Source organism: Siniperca chuatsi, linkage group LG17, assembly GCF_020085105.1.
Source record: "Siniperca chuatsi isolate FFG_IHB_CAS linkage group LG17, ASM2008510v1, whole genome shotgun sequence".
Classification (NCBI taxonomy): Eukaryota; Metazoa; Chordata; class Actinopteri; order Centrarchiformes; family Sinipercidae; genus Siniperca; species Siniperca chuatsi.
Genome location: NC_058058.1, coordinates 6,422,276 through 6,438,995, shown reverse-complemented (window position 1 = coordinate 6,438,995; position 16,720 = coordinate 6,422,276). Strand labels below are relative to the sequence as shown.

General features: G+C 37.9%; 2 protein-coding genes and 1 long non-coding RNA gene across 7 annotated transcripts in view; 2 read left to right on the top strand and 1 right to left on the bottom strand.

Annotated features, from left to right (window-relative positions):
* Positions 1-3,488, top strand: part of LOC122864451 — a 45,833-nt gene extending 42,345 nt beyond the window's left edge. For all 3 annotated transcript variants that reach the window (XM_044171900.1, XM_044171898.1, XM_044171897.1), the window contains 3 exons: positions 40-288; positions 637-766; positions 2,387-3,488. In XM_044171900.1, the coding sequence (XP_044027835.1) occupies positions 40-288; positions 637-766; positions 2,387-2,618 (611 nt within the window). In that variant the 3' untranslated portion in view covers positions 2,619-3,488. The remainder of the gene's footprint in view (positions 1-39; positions 289-636; positions 767-2,386) is intronic.
* Positions 3,489-4,148: 660 nt separating this feature from the next.
* Positions 4,149-14,643, bottom strand: illr4 (immune-related, lectin-like receptor 4). Of its 3 annotated transcripts, XM_044171908.1 has the most exons (10): positions 14,536-14,637; positions 14,218-14,307; positions 10,342-10,455; positions 9,805-9,882; positions 9,475-9,531; positions 8,987-9,138; positions 8,721-8,845; positions 8,521-8,627; positions 4,866-4,920; positions 4,149-4,410 (listed from the first exon to the last, which is right to left on the bottom strand). In XM_044171908.1, the coding sequence occupies exons 2-9, from the start codon at positions 14,243-14,245 to the stop codon at positions 4,910-4,912; spliced, it is 672 nt and encodes a 223-aa protein (XP_044027843.1). In that variant the 5' UTR covers positions 14,246-14,307; positions 14,536-14,637; the 3' UTR covers positions 4,149-4,410; positions 4,866-4,909. The 3 variants fall into 3 exon arrangements, with proteins under 3 accessions (XP_044027843.1, XP_044027842.1, XP_044027841.1); XM_044171907.1 differs by lacking the exon at positions 4,866-4,920 and having other exon boundaries at positions 14,536-14,642; XM_044171906.1 differs by lacking the exons at positions 4,149-4,410; positions 4,866-4,920 and having other exon boundaries at positions 8,349-8,627; positions 14,536-14,643.
* Positions 9,060-9,370, top strand: LOC122864456. The gene is made up of 2 exons (XR_006375225.1): positions 9,060-9,168; positions 9,313-9,370. It is a non-coding gene; the product is annotated as an uncharacterized LOC122864456 (long non-coding RNA).
* Positions 14,644-16,720: the final 2,077 nt, after the last annotated feature.

The following is a 16,720-nucleotide window of genomic DNA, read 5'->3' as shown; positions in this document are numbered from 1 at the left end:
CCATAGATTTATAACTGGTCCCTCTTCCTCTCTCTGCAGGTTATATCAATTCACGAGTGGAGGAGGCGTTTCTGTGGGACTGTAAACAGTTGGGGGCGTACTCCCCCATCGTCCTCCTCAACACTCTGCTCTTCTTCTGTTGCAAGTACTTTGGCTTCACCACGGTGGAGCAGCACCGCCAGCTGTCCTTTGCCCACGTCATGCGCTGCACCAAAACCAACCAGAACAACACCAAGACCACCTTCCTGCGCTTCTATCCCCCAATATCCATAAATGAGGCAGAGTCAGGTACCATCATGGCTGAGGGTCAAAGTGAAAAAGTGATTGTATTGTAACAATATTGATTTAAGATATAAAACTACTTTAAACACCTAACTTATTTAATTTGATTGTTTCAGTGACATTTGGTGCAGGTGCTGGTTATGAAAGTCAGATTTGTCTAAAAGCAGGTGGCATGTACAAAATGAACTCCACAAGATAATTTATCCTGATCACGTATTTAAAACACATCTTTTTGTCCCTTTTCACTGTAATATTAAGTAATAAAAGCAGGAATGTGTAAAAAGCACTTTGTCACGTGCACGTTTTTGTTGTTATATGTCACTTACGGAAGTTGTGTATGTGTGTGTTTGTCAGATTTAGACGGCGTCCCAGCTAAGAAGCGTAAGAAAAATGAGAGTAAAGAGGAAATCCCGGAGATGATGGAGAACACAGAGAACCCTCTCCGCTGTCCAGTCAGACTCTACGAGTTCTACCTCTCCAAGTGGTGAGTGTCTCACTCTCCCTGTTTGCAGCTTTATTTTTTTAAATGCATTTTAGTTTAGTCGGCTCTTGATCCACTGTATTTTTTTTCATCTCCAACATGTGATGTTGTGATTTAAGATGTGACCAGAATTGGATTTTGATTGCCCATGTGCCGATAATTGATGTTTAAACCTGCAATAACTGAATTTTTTATTTATTTTTTTGGTCACTTGGGGGTCGGCGAAAGCAGTAAACGCAACATTAACCCATCATCACCTTTTTTAAATTTATATGTGGCGAACTTGTTAGCAAACAGTTGCTTATTTACACACCCAGCAGCCACAGAGCAACATTATCATTAATTTGAAGTTGTGTTTGTGGCCACCTGATAAATTAAAATACAAAATTCACTCTCCCACTGATGGGTAAGATTCTTTGCCGAGAGATGACAAGACAGGACACATACACAAGACCACGAGTCGATCGTCAATCAGGCTGGTTTTAATATCAGCTGAGTAGCATTACAAGAACCTAAAGAACCAAGAAAAGCTTAACGTATATATACCATTCTAGAAACTGACCTTTAACCTTAGTTGGAGCCACCCTTCTTGGTTACCTTCAAAACATATTTATCTTACTTTCCTGGACCCCCAAAGACACACCTGGAAGCTCTTTTTCATTGGGGCCCTTTACGTTACCTCATAACATGTCGTTCCTGACCCTGGAGCCCCGTAATGGTCCAAACAGATGTCCAATTGACATATTATAGATAAACATACTCTAAACTATAACTATATAATATAATTGCCTGATATTTAACCTAACACCAATTCACTCTGTTTTTGGTCTCCACCATCATGAAATATTAGCTGCTAAATGCTCCACTATGTTCACCAGCTAGTCGCTAAGTTTGTCTGTCTGCTGTTTGGTGCTGAGCAGGTAGTGCACAGTTTGTTTTTAGAGCTTTTTCACTGAAAACAGCTGCCTGCTGTGAGCGGTAAGACTGAACCAAAACAGTAAAGTTGCCGGAAAACCAAAGCAATGAGCTTGAAGTCATTGAAAAGCTCCATAGAGGGGAACTGCAGAGTCGGGTGATAATACTGTGTGGGTCCATCATTATGAGCATCTCCTTTCACATAGTCGTTTGACCCATTGTTGATATAAAAATACTGATCATATCAGCTTTCAGGTGACAGTTTTTATGCAAACAATGGAACCTTTTTTAATTTGTGTTGCACTTTTCTTGTTTTCTGTCGTCTGTCTATAGTGCCTTGCTGTCTTGGTTTTTGTAAAGTACTTTTTTATATAGTTTTAATTGTAAACCCTGTTTGCTAAACAAGTCCAAGTAAATGCCACCATCTTAAGAACTTTAGACATTATCAGTCTCAAAGTTTGTACACAGAATTTAATACCACACAGAGTACATCCAGGAAGACAAGTCAACACACATTAGGTACACATAAAAACACAAGATACTGCACATTACTTATGAACTTGTTGTATATTATCAGTCAGAATGAACAAGCTGTCTCTACAGATCGCTGTTGGTCTGTCTGATTTTACTGCACATCAGTTTATAACGGCTCCTGATCTTTCAGTCTTATTGAACATCTTTATTTTTGTTTTGTCTCCTTCCATCCAGCTCAGAGTCGGTGAGGCAGCGCACCGACTTGTTCTACCTTCACCCTGATCGCTGTTGTGTTCCCAGCAGCCCTCAGTGGTTCTCCTCCACCCCTCTGGACGACAGCACCATGGAGGCCATGCTTGTACGAATCATGACCGTCCGAGATCTGCAGGAGGAAGATAGAAGAGGTGTGGCCCAGCAGACGCCAGATGGAGCACCATTTATATCTGACGAGGAGGATTCAGAATGATATGGGGGTTTTTTTGTTTGTTTTTGGAGAACTGTGTTTAGATCTGGTTCATCAGGTTGCATTTAATAATGTGTAAATTGTGTAAAGAGTTCAGAGAAATACATTCCATCAAACAGAAATTAAGTCTCTCAAACTCACACCTAAAATTAGTTGATCTACAAAAAAAAAAAAAAAAAGAGGCTCTCTCTTCAAGTTATCTGCAGGTTTTGACGAAATCATGACAAAGACTGAATGTTTTACCAAATACTGAAGGCTCACTTCCATGTTTTGGGATTGCTTTTTAAATACACTGATATTATTTGAAAATGTACAACCAGCCTTTATTTCAAAACATCTTTATTTTTGTAAAGCTGTCAAACTTGCATTAGACCCATCTAATTAAGAAAATGAAGACTGGCCTAACACTACAGACAAGTCTAAAATATTTCTGTGAAATCGTCTTTTCAATTTTAAAAGAGAAAAGGAAACCTTACGTTAACTGCAATTTATACTGTTTTTCAAGTCTTTGGTTTGTTTTCGTTTCCCTCGAGTCAGTTGAAAGTTGATTCTTTCAGTTGTGACTTGAGATTGTTATTTTTAATAAATAAAATGGCTGAAAAGTAATCCTTGTTTTACCTTACTTTGTATTACATTATTATACATATCTCCATGCGTGTTGTACACCCACTCAGGTGTTTCCAGTTCAGGCTGATTGGATCTCTTCTGTCCGTCCCTGTAACACCTACAGATCTACTCAGTCAAAATAAGTGCAAACACATATGTGGATGTACTGTGGCTTTTGATGATATTAAGAAACAACTGTTGACACTGATGTGAACAGAGGAGTCTTATTAATGTGAATCCTCATAATAAACATGGTGGTTATCCAGGTTTTTTGTGTCCTCTAGAGTTAATTTTGACTTTTGTCTATATTTAAAAAAGGTACAATGTAGAGATGCTGCCTTTTGTGGTAAGTTAATGTTTGAGGTTTTACTAAAACAAAAGGAGCTTTTCTTTTCCTAAAGTTAAAGAGACACCAAACTTTTTGAGTACAACATTTTTTGTAAGTTTGAAACATTTTGTAGTTTTGTTGGTGGAGAATTCTGCTTTAGCAGGAAAAGAATATCACAATGTCCTTTAAAACTTACACCATCTGTACTACAGCATAATCCACTAATACATCTCCCTTTACTCAGCTTGTTTCGCCTTAAATATTTAAACACCAACAGCAGGACAAAAACAGCCCAATAAAAATATTTAGACATTTGAATGATTCATCCAATAAATCGCCCCTCATTAAAATTAACTGTAGATGTTTTGGAACTTTTTTCAGGCATATCATTTTTTATAAATGCTTTATTTAGTTTGCCAAAAGTTCAAAAGCGAAGATAAAACAAGACAGTAGTTGAAAAAAGTTGGCTGATACTTTTTTACTGGTGACCCCTTGGCAACCTGAACGACCCAAAAGTGGTTTGCGACAAAGATGTTAAAAGTGTCAGATTATATTGTAGCACAGAGTAATAAACTGGTTAAACCTGCACAATCAGTAAATTATTGTTTTAATGAGCTTTATTAAAAATAGCATTGCTGCTGTGTTCCTGCAATCAGATTGTAAAATAGGCAGAGAAGTTGAACTGGACTTCACGCATATATACTTATCTGACGCCCAAATTGTTTTGCTTCTCACAAATAATCTCTGAGGCACTTCAGGTCAGCAGCTGCTGCTGCTTTCTCTCCCATCCTCACACAGTCTTCTCCATCAGGATCTTCCCCTGTCCAGTTGTCCGGCTCAATGCCTCTCCAAAAAGACCAACTGAGATAGTGAGAACAAAAAGAACTGGTTAAATAAATCTGCTAACTTTGACAAAAAAAAAAAAAGCGTTAAAAAAACCTCATGTCCAGCGGTGAGCCGTCTGCCCACTGTGCTGAGAGACCATGTTAACTGATAGAGTGAAATAATAGCACTGTCCTCCATGTTGCACCCAGCCTTCTTTACATTTTCACAGCAGATGTCAGACAGGTGCAATGAATCGCTGTTTATATTAAAAGGTTGCAAGTTTGTGAGTTTTAATCTGAGAGCAGCTGAGACAATCAGACAAATGAACTATTTTCTCCTTCACAGGTACAGCTTGAGCAAGGCAGCTATCCTGCAGCTGAACTGCAAAATAAATCTGTCAATTCATTAGGATTCGGGTCTGTCTGTGGTGTTATTAGAGGGTGTAACAGCTTCAGAAAACACAAACATGAAGGGAAAAATCCATCACTTACTAATGTTTCCTTGAAGAGGATGCACCATCTTGTACGATTCTATTTCAGAGTATTTCTGTTATGAAAAAAGGATAAAGTATGAACGAGTAGTCCTGTGCACGTGTGTGTGTGTGTCAAACTGCACTAATTAGCTCATTTCAATCACCTGTGTTTCCCCACCTTAAAAGGTTGCCATGGTGATGCTGTGTGAGTCCCAGCTCAAAGAGTTGAATAGAGATTAAGCTGAGGCCCACCTCTCAAACTCCTGCTTATAACTTCAAGATCGTAACTCCTATCATCTAAATATCGATGTTGTGTGAGAGAAGAGACCCTGCTGAGTGAAATATGTGAGTAGTGTCAAAATAAAGTGTGAGAATTAGAGCAGGTTAGAAAAGTCCCTTTGTACTACTTAACTCCTGAAATTTCTGGTCTTAACATTGGAGTCTATGGGCCAGGTGCTTGGCACTCCTGTCACTTGGAGACTCATAGCACCAAATATGTAAGTCCGTTTGCTTCCATCGTTACAGTCTGTGAAAGAGCACACATTTATCTATGTTTTGAAGAAACAATTATGTATGAAGAGTGAAAATTGTGCGAGTAAGGAAGAATTTATTTCTGAGGAGAAAAAACTCCCGTGTGTGAAGTCACCCGCTCTGACTCTGAACATACTGCCCCATACACACTAATGTAAAAATCTGAGAAGGTCTGAAAATTGCATGAAACTTGAATTACTGCAATTGTATAGAAATTATTAAAGATATGAAAAGTTCTGATGGAGAAGTACAGAGAAGGTCATAGGGGGTTGCATTGTGTCTTTTAGAGAAAGCGTATAACAGGGTGCCGAGAGAGGAGCTGTGGTATTGTATGAGGAAGTCTGGAGTGGCAGAGAAGTATGTTAGAGTGGTGCAGGACATGCATGAGAGCTGTAAGACCGTGGTGCGGTGTGCTGTAGGTGTGACAGAGGAGTTCAAGGTGGAGGTGGGTCTGCATCAAGGATCGGGTCTGAGCCCCTTCTTGTTTGCTCTGGTGATGGACAGGCTGACAGATGAGGTTAGACAGGAATCTCCATGGACTATGATGTTTGCGGATGACATTGTGATTTGTAGTGAGAGCAGGGAGCAGGTGGAGGAAAATCTAGAGAGATGGAGGTCGGCTCTAGAAAACAGAGGAATGAAGCTTAGCCGCAGTAAGACAGAATACATGTGCGTCAATGAGAGGGACCCAGGTGGAATGGTGAGGTTACAGGGAGCAGAGGTGAAGAAGGTGCAGGACTTTAAGTACTTAGGGTCAACGGTTCAGAGCAATGGAGACTGTGGAAAAGAGGTGAAGAGGCGAGTGCAAGCAGGTTGGAACGGGTGGAGAAAAGTGTCAGGTGTGTTGTGTGATAAAAGAGTATCAGCAAGAATGAAAGGAAAGGTGTTCAAGACGGTGGTGAGACCAGCGATGTTGTACAGCTTAGAGACAGTGGCACTGAAGAAAAGACAAGAGGCAGAGCTGGAGGTAGCAGAGCTTAAGATGTTGAGGTTCTCTCTGGGAGTGACGAGGACGGACAGGATCAGGTATGAGTACATCAGAGGGACAGCTCATGTTAGATGTTTCGGAGATAGAGTCAGAGAGGCCAGATTGAGGTGGTTTGGACGTGTTCAGAGGAGAGACTGTGAATATATTGGTAGAAGGATGCTGAGGTTGGAGCTGCCAGGCAGGAGGTCTAGAGGAAGACCAAAGAGGAGATTTATGGATGTAGTGAGAGAGGACATGAAGTTAATTGGTGTGAGTGAAGAGGATGCAGAGGACAGGGTTGGATGGAGGCACATGATTCGCTGTGGCGACCCCTGAAAGGGAACAGCCGAAAGAAAAAGAAAAGGTTAAAGTTTGAATGCAGTTTCTATGTGAATGTCTGAATGAGTTGGACGAGGTTGAAGATGAGTGGGTTTAAAGGTTTTTCTCATTCACTTCCATTATAACTAAACTAAAAACTAAGTTGAACAATTAATTTTTTTTAATGGTATTTAAAAGTTGAATGAGTAATAGGCCCAAGAAATAGTCTGGCACCAATCAACTGTAAAACCACAACGTTTTTTGTTTTTACACTTTGGTTTTTGTAGCAATTATACAAACAAGACATGGCGTGTTAATTAGTGAGCTTTAATGGTTCAACTGAGTTTAAAACAATGGCAAATTATTTAGCATACAGTTCTTCTACAAGTTAGAGTAATTATTTTAAGGAAATCTTGAAATGTTGACATTTAAAATAGAATACAACAATATGAACTTAAAGTATTTCACTGATGAAGGCAGAAAACAATCAGTCCTGTTAATATTTCTTCCAAATCTTGAGGTGATGTAGTTTTAATGTCAACTTTATTCTAGACCCCCTTTATCAAACTGTAATTTGATTCATTATTGGTAAAAGCTAATCATCATTGTGGACTGGAAAAAAAATATGAACATCTCTTTGCCATAGACACACAAAACTACCTCCTTTTCATTAATGAAGACCCAAAACCTGCCTACATATCTTCAGCCGCAGTCTGCTCCAGTGGTGGAATGCAACTAAGTACATTTACTCAAGTACCATACTTAAGTACAAATTTGAGGTACTTGTACTTTACATGAATATTTTCTTTCATGCTACTTTCACAAATATTGTACTTTTTACTTCACTACATTTATTTGACAGCTTTAGTTACTAGTTACTTTACAAATTAAGATTTTTGCGCACAAAACTTAAGAAGATCTTATAAAATATGGTGTTTTGTTATAAATTAAACTACCCAAAAGCTTATACAAGTACAGCTGAAACGATTAGTTGATTAATCAATTAGTCAGTAGACCGAAAATTAAATGCCAACAATTTTGATAATCGTTAAAGTCATTTTTCATGTAAAAACATTTTGTGGTTTCAGCTTCTCAAATGTGAGGATTTATTTATTTTCCTTTTAATTTTTTCAATAATTTTAATTAAATTTCAATAATTTTGAGGTTTGGACTGTTGGTTGGACACAACAACATTGTGAAGGCGTCACTTTGGGATCTGGGTCATTGTGACGGCATTTCTCACTATTTTCAGAAGTTTTACAAACCAAACAGTTGATTAGTGGAGAAAATAATCAGCAGATTAATCCATAATGAAATAATCATTACTTGCAGTCCGATACAGAATAGTTAAAAATGAACTCCACCTCAACCAACTACAACAATAAAATCCTGCTATTACATTAATGCCTGAGTAATAATAATCTAATAATATAATATGTAATAGTATAAGAGTCACAGGGGACATTTTCTGCTTTGAGTACTTTTACTTACTTTACTTTAAGTACATTTTCCTGATTATACTAACATACTTTTACTTAAGTAACATTTTCAATGCAGGACTTTTACTTGTAACAGAGTATTTTTACAGTGTGTTATTAGCACTGGTCATCTGTTACATGTGATATTTTCCTTAATTGTTGAGCACATTCAAGAAACTGCATTTTAATGTTTGCAGGATCTATTATTAACATTAACTGTTTAAAAGTAACATTGCTCCACATTCGGTATCCTGTACTGAGATTGTTTAACAGGCTGAGTTAGACCTGAAGTGAACTACAGTGAAGCGTTACACGTCCAGTTTGTGCTGCTTTCTCACAGATACTTCTTTGAGACACTTTGCAGGATTTATCAAACCAACCCTTCAGGTAAGCAGCTCCTGCTTTCACTCCCATCCTCGCACAGTCCTCTCCATCAGCATTGTCCCCTTTCCAGTTGTCTGGCTCATTGCCGCTCCAAAAAGACAAACTGAGATAGTGAGAACAAAAAGAATTAGTTAAATAAATCTGGTAACTTTGATTTTGGAAATTGTCAAAAAAAGGTGTTTTTTAAGAGTCAAACCTCGTGTTCAGCGGTGAGCCGTCTGCCCACAACCACGTGTTCTCTTGCTTTGAGTCGGTCAGTCCGATCCAGAACTTGTCCTCATCTTGGTTCATTTTTTCTCTCAGTTTCAGGTCCAGGAATTCCTGTACAGGAAAAACAGATGAAAATTACAACATGTAACATCACTTTTCTGTGCTGAGAGACCATGTAAACTAATACAGAAACATAAGGATGTGATCAAACGAAGCCAGTGAGCTACATGAACCTGCAGCAGTGTGTTATACCTGCTCATCTCTGCTGTCTATCTTAACCAGGTCTCCTCCTTGTTGTCGACATTCATCTCTGCTCTTTTCCCAGGCTGAAGTACTGGTGGAGAAATAATAGCACTTTCCTTCATGTTGCTCCCAGCCTTCTTCACATTTCAGACATGGCTCACCTTTCAGAGATCACAGGAGACGTCAGTCAGGTGCAACAAATCACTTTTTATATTTGTGTGATTAAGAAGCAGCAGGAGCTTTGAAGTTAGTGTGTGAATCTGAAGTTAAAGAGTTTCTTTTAATCTGAGAGCAGCTGAGACAATCAGACAAATGAACTATTTTCTCCTTCACAGGCTTGAGCAAGGCAGTTATCCTGCAGCTGCACTGCAAAATAAACCCATCCCTATCTGACTTATTTACTGTATCTGTCAATTCATTAGGATTCAGGTCTGTCTGTGGTGTTATTAGAGGGTGTAACAGCTTCAGAAAACACAAACATGAAGGGAAAAACTTACTAATGTTTCCGTGAATAGGATGCACCATCTTGTGTGATTCTATTTCAGAGAGTATTCCTGTTATGAAAAAAGGATTGAGATTTCACTTTCATTTGTCTTATTAAGACGTGTCTTTTTTTCTAAACCTGAACAGAGAACCAACACATCATAGTCAGACTAAGAAAACAGAAAAAGAGAGATTGCTTGAAAACAGATTATCATAGATCAGTCACTAATTCAAACCTTTTCACATTTTAAAGTGACCCTGCAGTATTGTAATGCAAGTTAGAGTGGACTTGTAACTCGTAGACTGAACCTTTTTTAGACAGTTTCAAAATCTGACTTGCTTACCTGTGAGATTTCTTTTTACAGCTTCATGCTCGTCTCTCAGTGTCTGGAAAGTTGTCTTGTGTCGCATGTTTTCAAAAGCTGATTTAAAAAAAGGGAAATGCAGATCAAACACTCCGTTGGTAAATCAGTCAGTGCTTGATAATAAACAATTATCCTTCCAAGATGACGTCAGATTGATTTATTTACTTTAATGGTTTCCATTTATTTCAGTTTGCCAGGGAAATCAACATGCAGAGACTTGACATTTGGTAATAATCATTGTTTAAAACTCTATTGCCATTGTCCAACCTGATTCCTTTTTTACAGCACTGCTTCCAAAATTAACTTACAGTGATGATGTATTATTGTCAAAATATGAACTACTCTTGAAACCCATTAATGGAGTTTAACATGTTGAACAAACAAAATACTGGTTCTTTTGAGATTAATTTTATCTCAAGTTGTTCTATTGAGGTCACCCTAAAAACCAAAACATCTGTTTTATTCTCCAGTGCAGCTATGTGATCTTTTGAAAGTCAGTCTACATGATGAACTTACAGAGACGGTAAATAACAATGACAGCAGCTGCCAGGAGAGCACTGAGAACCAGCAGGGCCACTCTCTCTGATGTGACCTTTGACCCTCCATTTGATGCCGCTTGTTGTTGGGAAGCTATTAAACAGCAGAAGAGACAGACAATGTGTTTACATGCACTTAAGTAACCAGGTCACAGCGTGCTTTCTCCACTAAACTTGTTTCTTAAACATCATTTGTGACCTTTGACCGTCCATTTGACACTGAGCATTGATTGGAGGCAGGAGCTTCACCTGTTCAAAGATTAGAAAATACAGAAGGTGGACACAATAACATGAACACCCATACAGACTTTCCAAACACAAGCTGAGAAGATAGTAAACAAAAGAAAAATTTCAGAAAGTTATAGTTATAGGGCTGTAAGGTAACATCAAAGTTTTTTTAGTGCATCACTGCCACCAAAATGACATTTTGTGAAATATGCTTCTCATCATGACTCTTGTTTTATTGAAAAGTTAGATGAGAAGACTAACACCACTCTTATGTCTCTAAGGTAAATATGATATAGCAGTCTGTTAGCTTAGCTTAGCATAAAGCCTGGAAATAGCTAGCTTGGCTCTTTCCAAATGTAACAAAATTCACCTGCCAGCACCTTTAAGCTCGATAATGAACTGTACAGAAGGCAATTTCAGAAGAAATTGTGGATGTTGCTGGATGTTGAAAAGCTGACGCTGTGAGTATGAAGAGTTGGAAAAGTGGGGAAGGGTCTAATTAGTATAAATGGGATTTAAAAGTTGAATAATACCCGTAATGTGTGAAAGATGTGGAATATTTTAAGGTTTGAATGGAGTTTCTAGCTGAAAGTATGAATGAGTAGATAAGAGTTGAAAAATGCTTGAAAAAGTGTGTCTAAGTCCTGTATATGTGTGTGTGTCAAACTGCACTAATTAGCTCATTTCAATCACCTGTGTTTCCCCACCTGCAATAAAAGGTTACCATGGCGATGGTGATGGTTACCTGGTTGAGGGAGTTCATTTCATAGCGTTTAAGCTGAGGCCCACCTCTCAAACTCCTGCTTATAACTTCAAGACCGTAAGTCCTATTGCCTAAATATTGATATCGTGAGAGAGAAGAGACCGCGCTGTGTGAAATTTGTGTGTAGTGTCAAAAATGTGAGCATTAGAGCAGGTTAGAAAAGTCCCTTGTTCTACTTCCCTCCTGAAATTTCTGTTGTCAGTTAACATTGGAGTCTATTGGCCAGACTCCTGTCACTTGGAGGCTTATAGCACCATGCTCTGCAATGCATTGAGTCACTGCAAAGCGAAGAGTCCAACAATTTTGTTCAGGAGAGGCTGTATAGTAGGGGCCATTAGAGACGTTATACAATGATCTTAGTAGGTTGCTGACATTCCTATTATCATGATCATATCTGGACGCAGCAAGAAATGCAGATAGAGTTTGTGTATGATCATCAAGCACTCTATAAAGCCTCTCCTGATCGAAATTGTCGGACTCTTCATTGCCTCTCGCCTCAAAACACAAAAGTTTTTGACTTGAAAAACAAAGAGGATCAGATGAACATATTGTGGTTGAAGTACTTCAAATTCAGCAAGAGCACATGCACTTCCTAGTGTGGCATCTTACTCTTTCCTTCAGATAAAAGGAAGGCCTTCTTTTTTACTGTAAAACTCATTTTCCACTACTGAACCATTATTTATACGAGAGCATTTCAGCTGTGTATATGAGCACACTTTACTAGTATGTGTGAAAGCTTTTCAATAGTTATGATGAGAGCTTTTCAGTTGTTATGTGAGTGTATAATTTTTCAGTTGTTTGTGCGTGTGGTTTTCAGTATAGTGTGTAAATGAGTTTGGTTTCATATGTGTATGTGAGAGGAAAAGTACACCGTCACTCTTGTCTTCATGGTCAGTTCCTCATTTTTTCTCTGCCATGACTTCCTCTCATCACTCCATTTTACAGTAAACTAACATACCCTCTCTTTATAGTCGATTGTGTGTCTTTCTTTCTTTTCCGATTGACTAGGAAGTAACCATCGGGAAGTACGGATAGATCAAAATAGAGAGATGGCATCTGAACCCCTGACTCAAACACCTTGAATACACCTCAATGAATGCAGCAAACATCTGACTGGCTGTTTAACCTTTTTACTGTAAGATTAGACATCAAATTTCATCAATTTAAAATGGGTCGTAATTGAAAGGGGGCAAAAAAAAATAAGTTCATGCTTTTCTCTGAATCTCGTAGTACCAGTTAAGTGTGTCTGTCTATTTAGTGACTGAATAGTCTTAAAGTATCTGTATATTGAAATTTTATTAGACAGCGATCTTTTACAAGTGATGAACTCATGAAGAAGCTAAACCTCAATCCCGGCTTCCTGTATTGAAACAGGAAGTATTTCAGGGGCCTGGATTAGGGCCAATTTTATTTGCTCTGTACATGCTCCATCTTCCGCAAGCACAATGTTTCCTTTCACTGTTACGCGGATGGCACACAATTATACCACCTATCACATCCACCCTTAACTGCCTCCAGGATGTGAAATGCTGGATGACAAAAAACTGCCTTCAGTTAAATAACAGCTGTAAATAACAAGATAGAACTGATTGTTTTTGGTCTCCCCAACATATAGTAGCTAGCCACTTAGGGCGATTGACATCAAATCTTCATGCCCATGCCAGGAATTTTGGTTTCATCTTTGACTCTGCACTGAAACTTGAGAATCAGATCAACTCTGTGGTGAAAGGTTGCTACTTTCAGCTAAGGGACATTGCCAGGTCCATCCTCAATCTCTCAACAGTATGAAGACTCTTACCACCGCACTAATCTCCTTAAGACTTGACTACTGCATCTCACTGTACAACACTTTGGTCAACTCCTTTTTTAATTTTTTTTAAACATGCTATATAAATACAGTTGATTTGACAGCTTCTCATCATTGTGCCCTTTACAAAATATCTATGCCACAGACACACAAAACCTACTTAAACTTACAAAAGTTACTCATAGTTTCCCTTAATCACGGAAACATTCTGTTACCTGAATGGGATTGTTTTATTTTATTTATTTGTCATCTTTTAGCTGCAATGTAGTTGTTTTATCTTGCGGCTACAACTTTTAACTCTCCCATTTCAAACAGCGCACTACTGTAAAAGAGGAGTCATAAGTAAGGTTTAAATCACTCAATGTATTTTCCACGTAACTAGAACTAAATGTTATATATTTATAGAATACAACTCTGAAGGTGGCCTCAATTTAAAAAATAAATAAATAAATAAAGTTATATGCAGATACTGTCTTTTTATTTAAGATACACGTTTTGTTTAGACTGGTGGCTAAATGCCTCATGGCGACCACTGACAGGAGGTCACAGTTCACCTTTCCGTTGATTATTACCAGAGCAGTACTTTACTTTAAAAGTTGTAATAAAACAGTGCAGAAATACTTATGAGTAAAATTCCTGCATTCAAAATCTTTAAAGTAAGTTTTTTTTTTTTGGCAACAAAAAGTAAAACATACAAGTAAAAGTACTCGCTATTCAGAATGGCCCATTTCAGAATAATATACTGTATATTGTTTTACTGGATTCATTATAGATACATTAATGTGTAAGCATCACTAACGTTGAAGGGGCTAATTTCAATTACTTTATATATTGCTGGGTAGCTTAACCTATAATAATACATCAGAATTTATTGGTTGATTTGTTTTTTTTATTAATCTGAATCTGCAAAGTAACTAGCAACTAAAGTTATCAAATAAGTGAAGTAAAGAGTGCAATATTTCCTTCTGAAATGTAGTCAAGTACAAGTACCTCAAAATTGTACTTAAGTAGAGTACAGTCCTAGTAAATGTAGTTACATGCCACCACTGGTTATTTACCTTCCATGTAGACCTGTGGACGGCTCATTGTGTGAGTTTTCCGGATCCTGACTTCAGAACAAGGGGTGTCAGTCGATGAGGAGACTTTCTCTGTAACAAAAAGCCAAAAAACCAAAATGCTGTTGTGTCCTTTTGAAATTATGTGTGTAACTGTGGAAGTTAAGCTTTCCATTTCTCCTGTAAACATTCATGTTATACACTCATAACAAATAAAAACACTTCGTGGAAGTATTTGGTATTTTTTTGAAAGCTTTGGCAGCATTAGATACATAGATGGATACATACATAGATGGTATAAACTGCATATTTAAAACTCACCACTGACTTTTCTGGCGGCTCTTTTTTTAACGGTTTTTTAACTTAACATCAATATACAGCACACCAACCATCAACTTCTGACATCTGAGTGAGCATCAGTGACACTTTATTTTATGTAAAAAAAAAAAAAACTTCCTGTTTGTCGTAGTGCACAATCAAAGAACCCCAAATGCAGAACACGGCGGAGTAGAACTGGGTTTAGTTAGTATCTGTCTTTACTATTGCTGTAATAATAACTGTGCGGGAGTCTGGCGTAGTTCCCTGTAGACTCAGAGGACGCAGCCAGGAAGCCAGACCAGAATGCACACACACACACACATATATACACACACACACACACACACACACACACACACATAGATATACATATATACACACACACACACATAGATATACATACACACACACACACACACACACACACACACACACACACACACACACACACACACACAGATATACATACACACACACACACACACATAGATATACATACACACACACACGCACACATAGATATACATACACACACACACACACACATAGATATACACACACACACACACACACACATAGATATATACACACACACACACACACATAGATATACATATACACACACACACATAGATACACACACACACACACACATAGATATACATATACACACACACACATAGATATACATACACACACACACACACATATATATACATATACACACACACACACACACACACACACACACACACACATAGATATACATACACACACACACACACACACACACACACACACACACACATAGATATACATACACACACACACACACACACATAGATATACATACACACACACACATAGATATACATACACACACACACACACATAGATATACATACACACACACACACACACATAGATAGATATACACACACACACACACATATATAGATATACATACACACACACACACACACATAGATATACATACACACACACACACACACACATAGATATACATACACATACACACATAGATATACATATATACACATACACACATAGATATACATACACACACACGCACACAGATATACATACGCACACACACACACATAGATATACATACACACACACACACACACATAGATATACATACACATACACACATAGATATACATACACACACATGCACACAGATATACATACACACACACACACACAGATATACATATATACACACACACACACATAGATATACATACACACACACACACACACACATAGATATACATACACACACACGCACACATAGATATATATACACACACACACACACACATATATATACACACACACACACACACACACACACACACACACACACAGATATACATACATACACACACACACATAGATATACATATACACACACACACATAGATATACATACACACACACACATAGATATACATATACACACACACACATAGATATACATACACACACACACACACACACACACATAGATATACATACACACACACACACACACATAGATATACATACACACACACACACACACATAGATATACACACACACACACACATAGATATACATACACACACACACACACATAGATATACATACACACACACACACACACATAGATATACACACACACACACATATAGATATACATACACACACACACACACATAGATATACATACACACACACACACATAGATATACATACGCACACACACACACATAGATATACATATATACACACACACACATAGATATACATACACACACATGCACACAGATATACACACACACACACACACACAGATATACATATATACACACACACAGATATACATACACACACACACACATAGATATACATACACACATGCACACACAGATATACATATACACACATGCACACAGATATACACACATATATATACACATATACACACACACATAGATATATACATACACACACACACAGATATACATAGATATACATACACACACACACACACATAGATATATATATACACACACACACACACACACAGATATAGACACGCACAAACACAGATATACATACACAAACACACACAGATATACACACACACACACACACTCACAGATACACACACACACG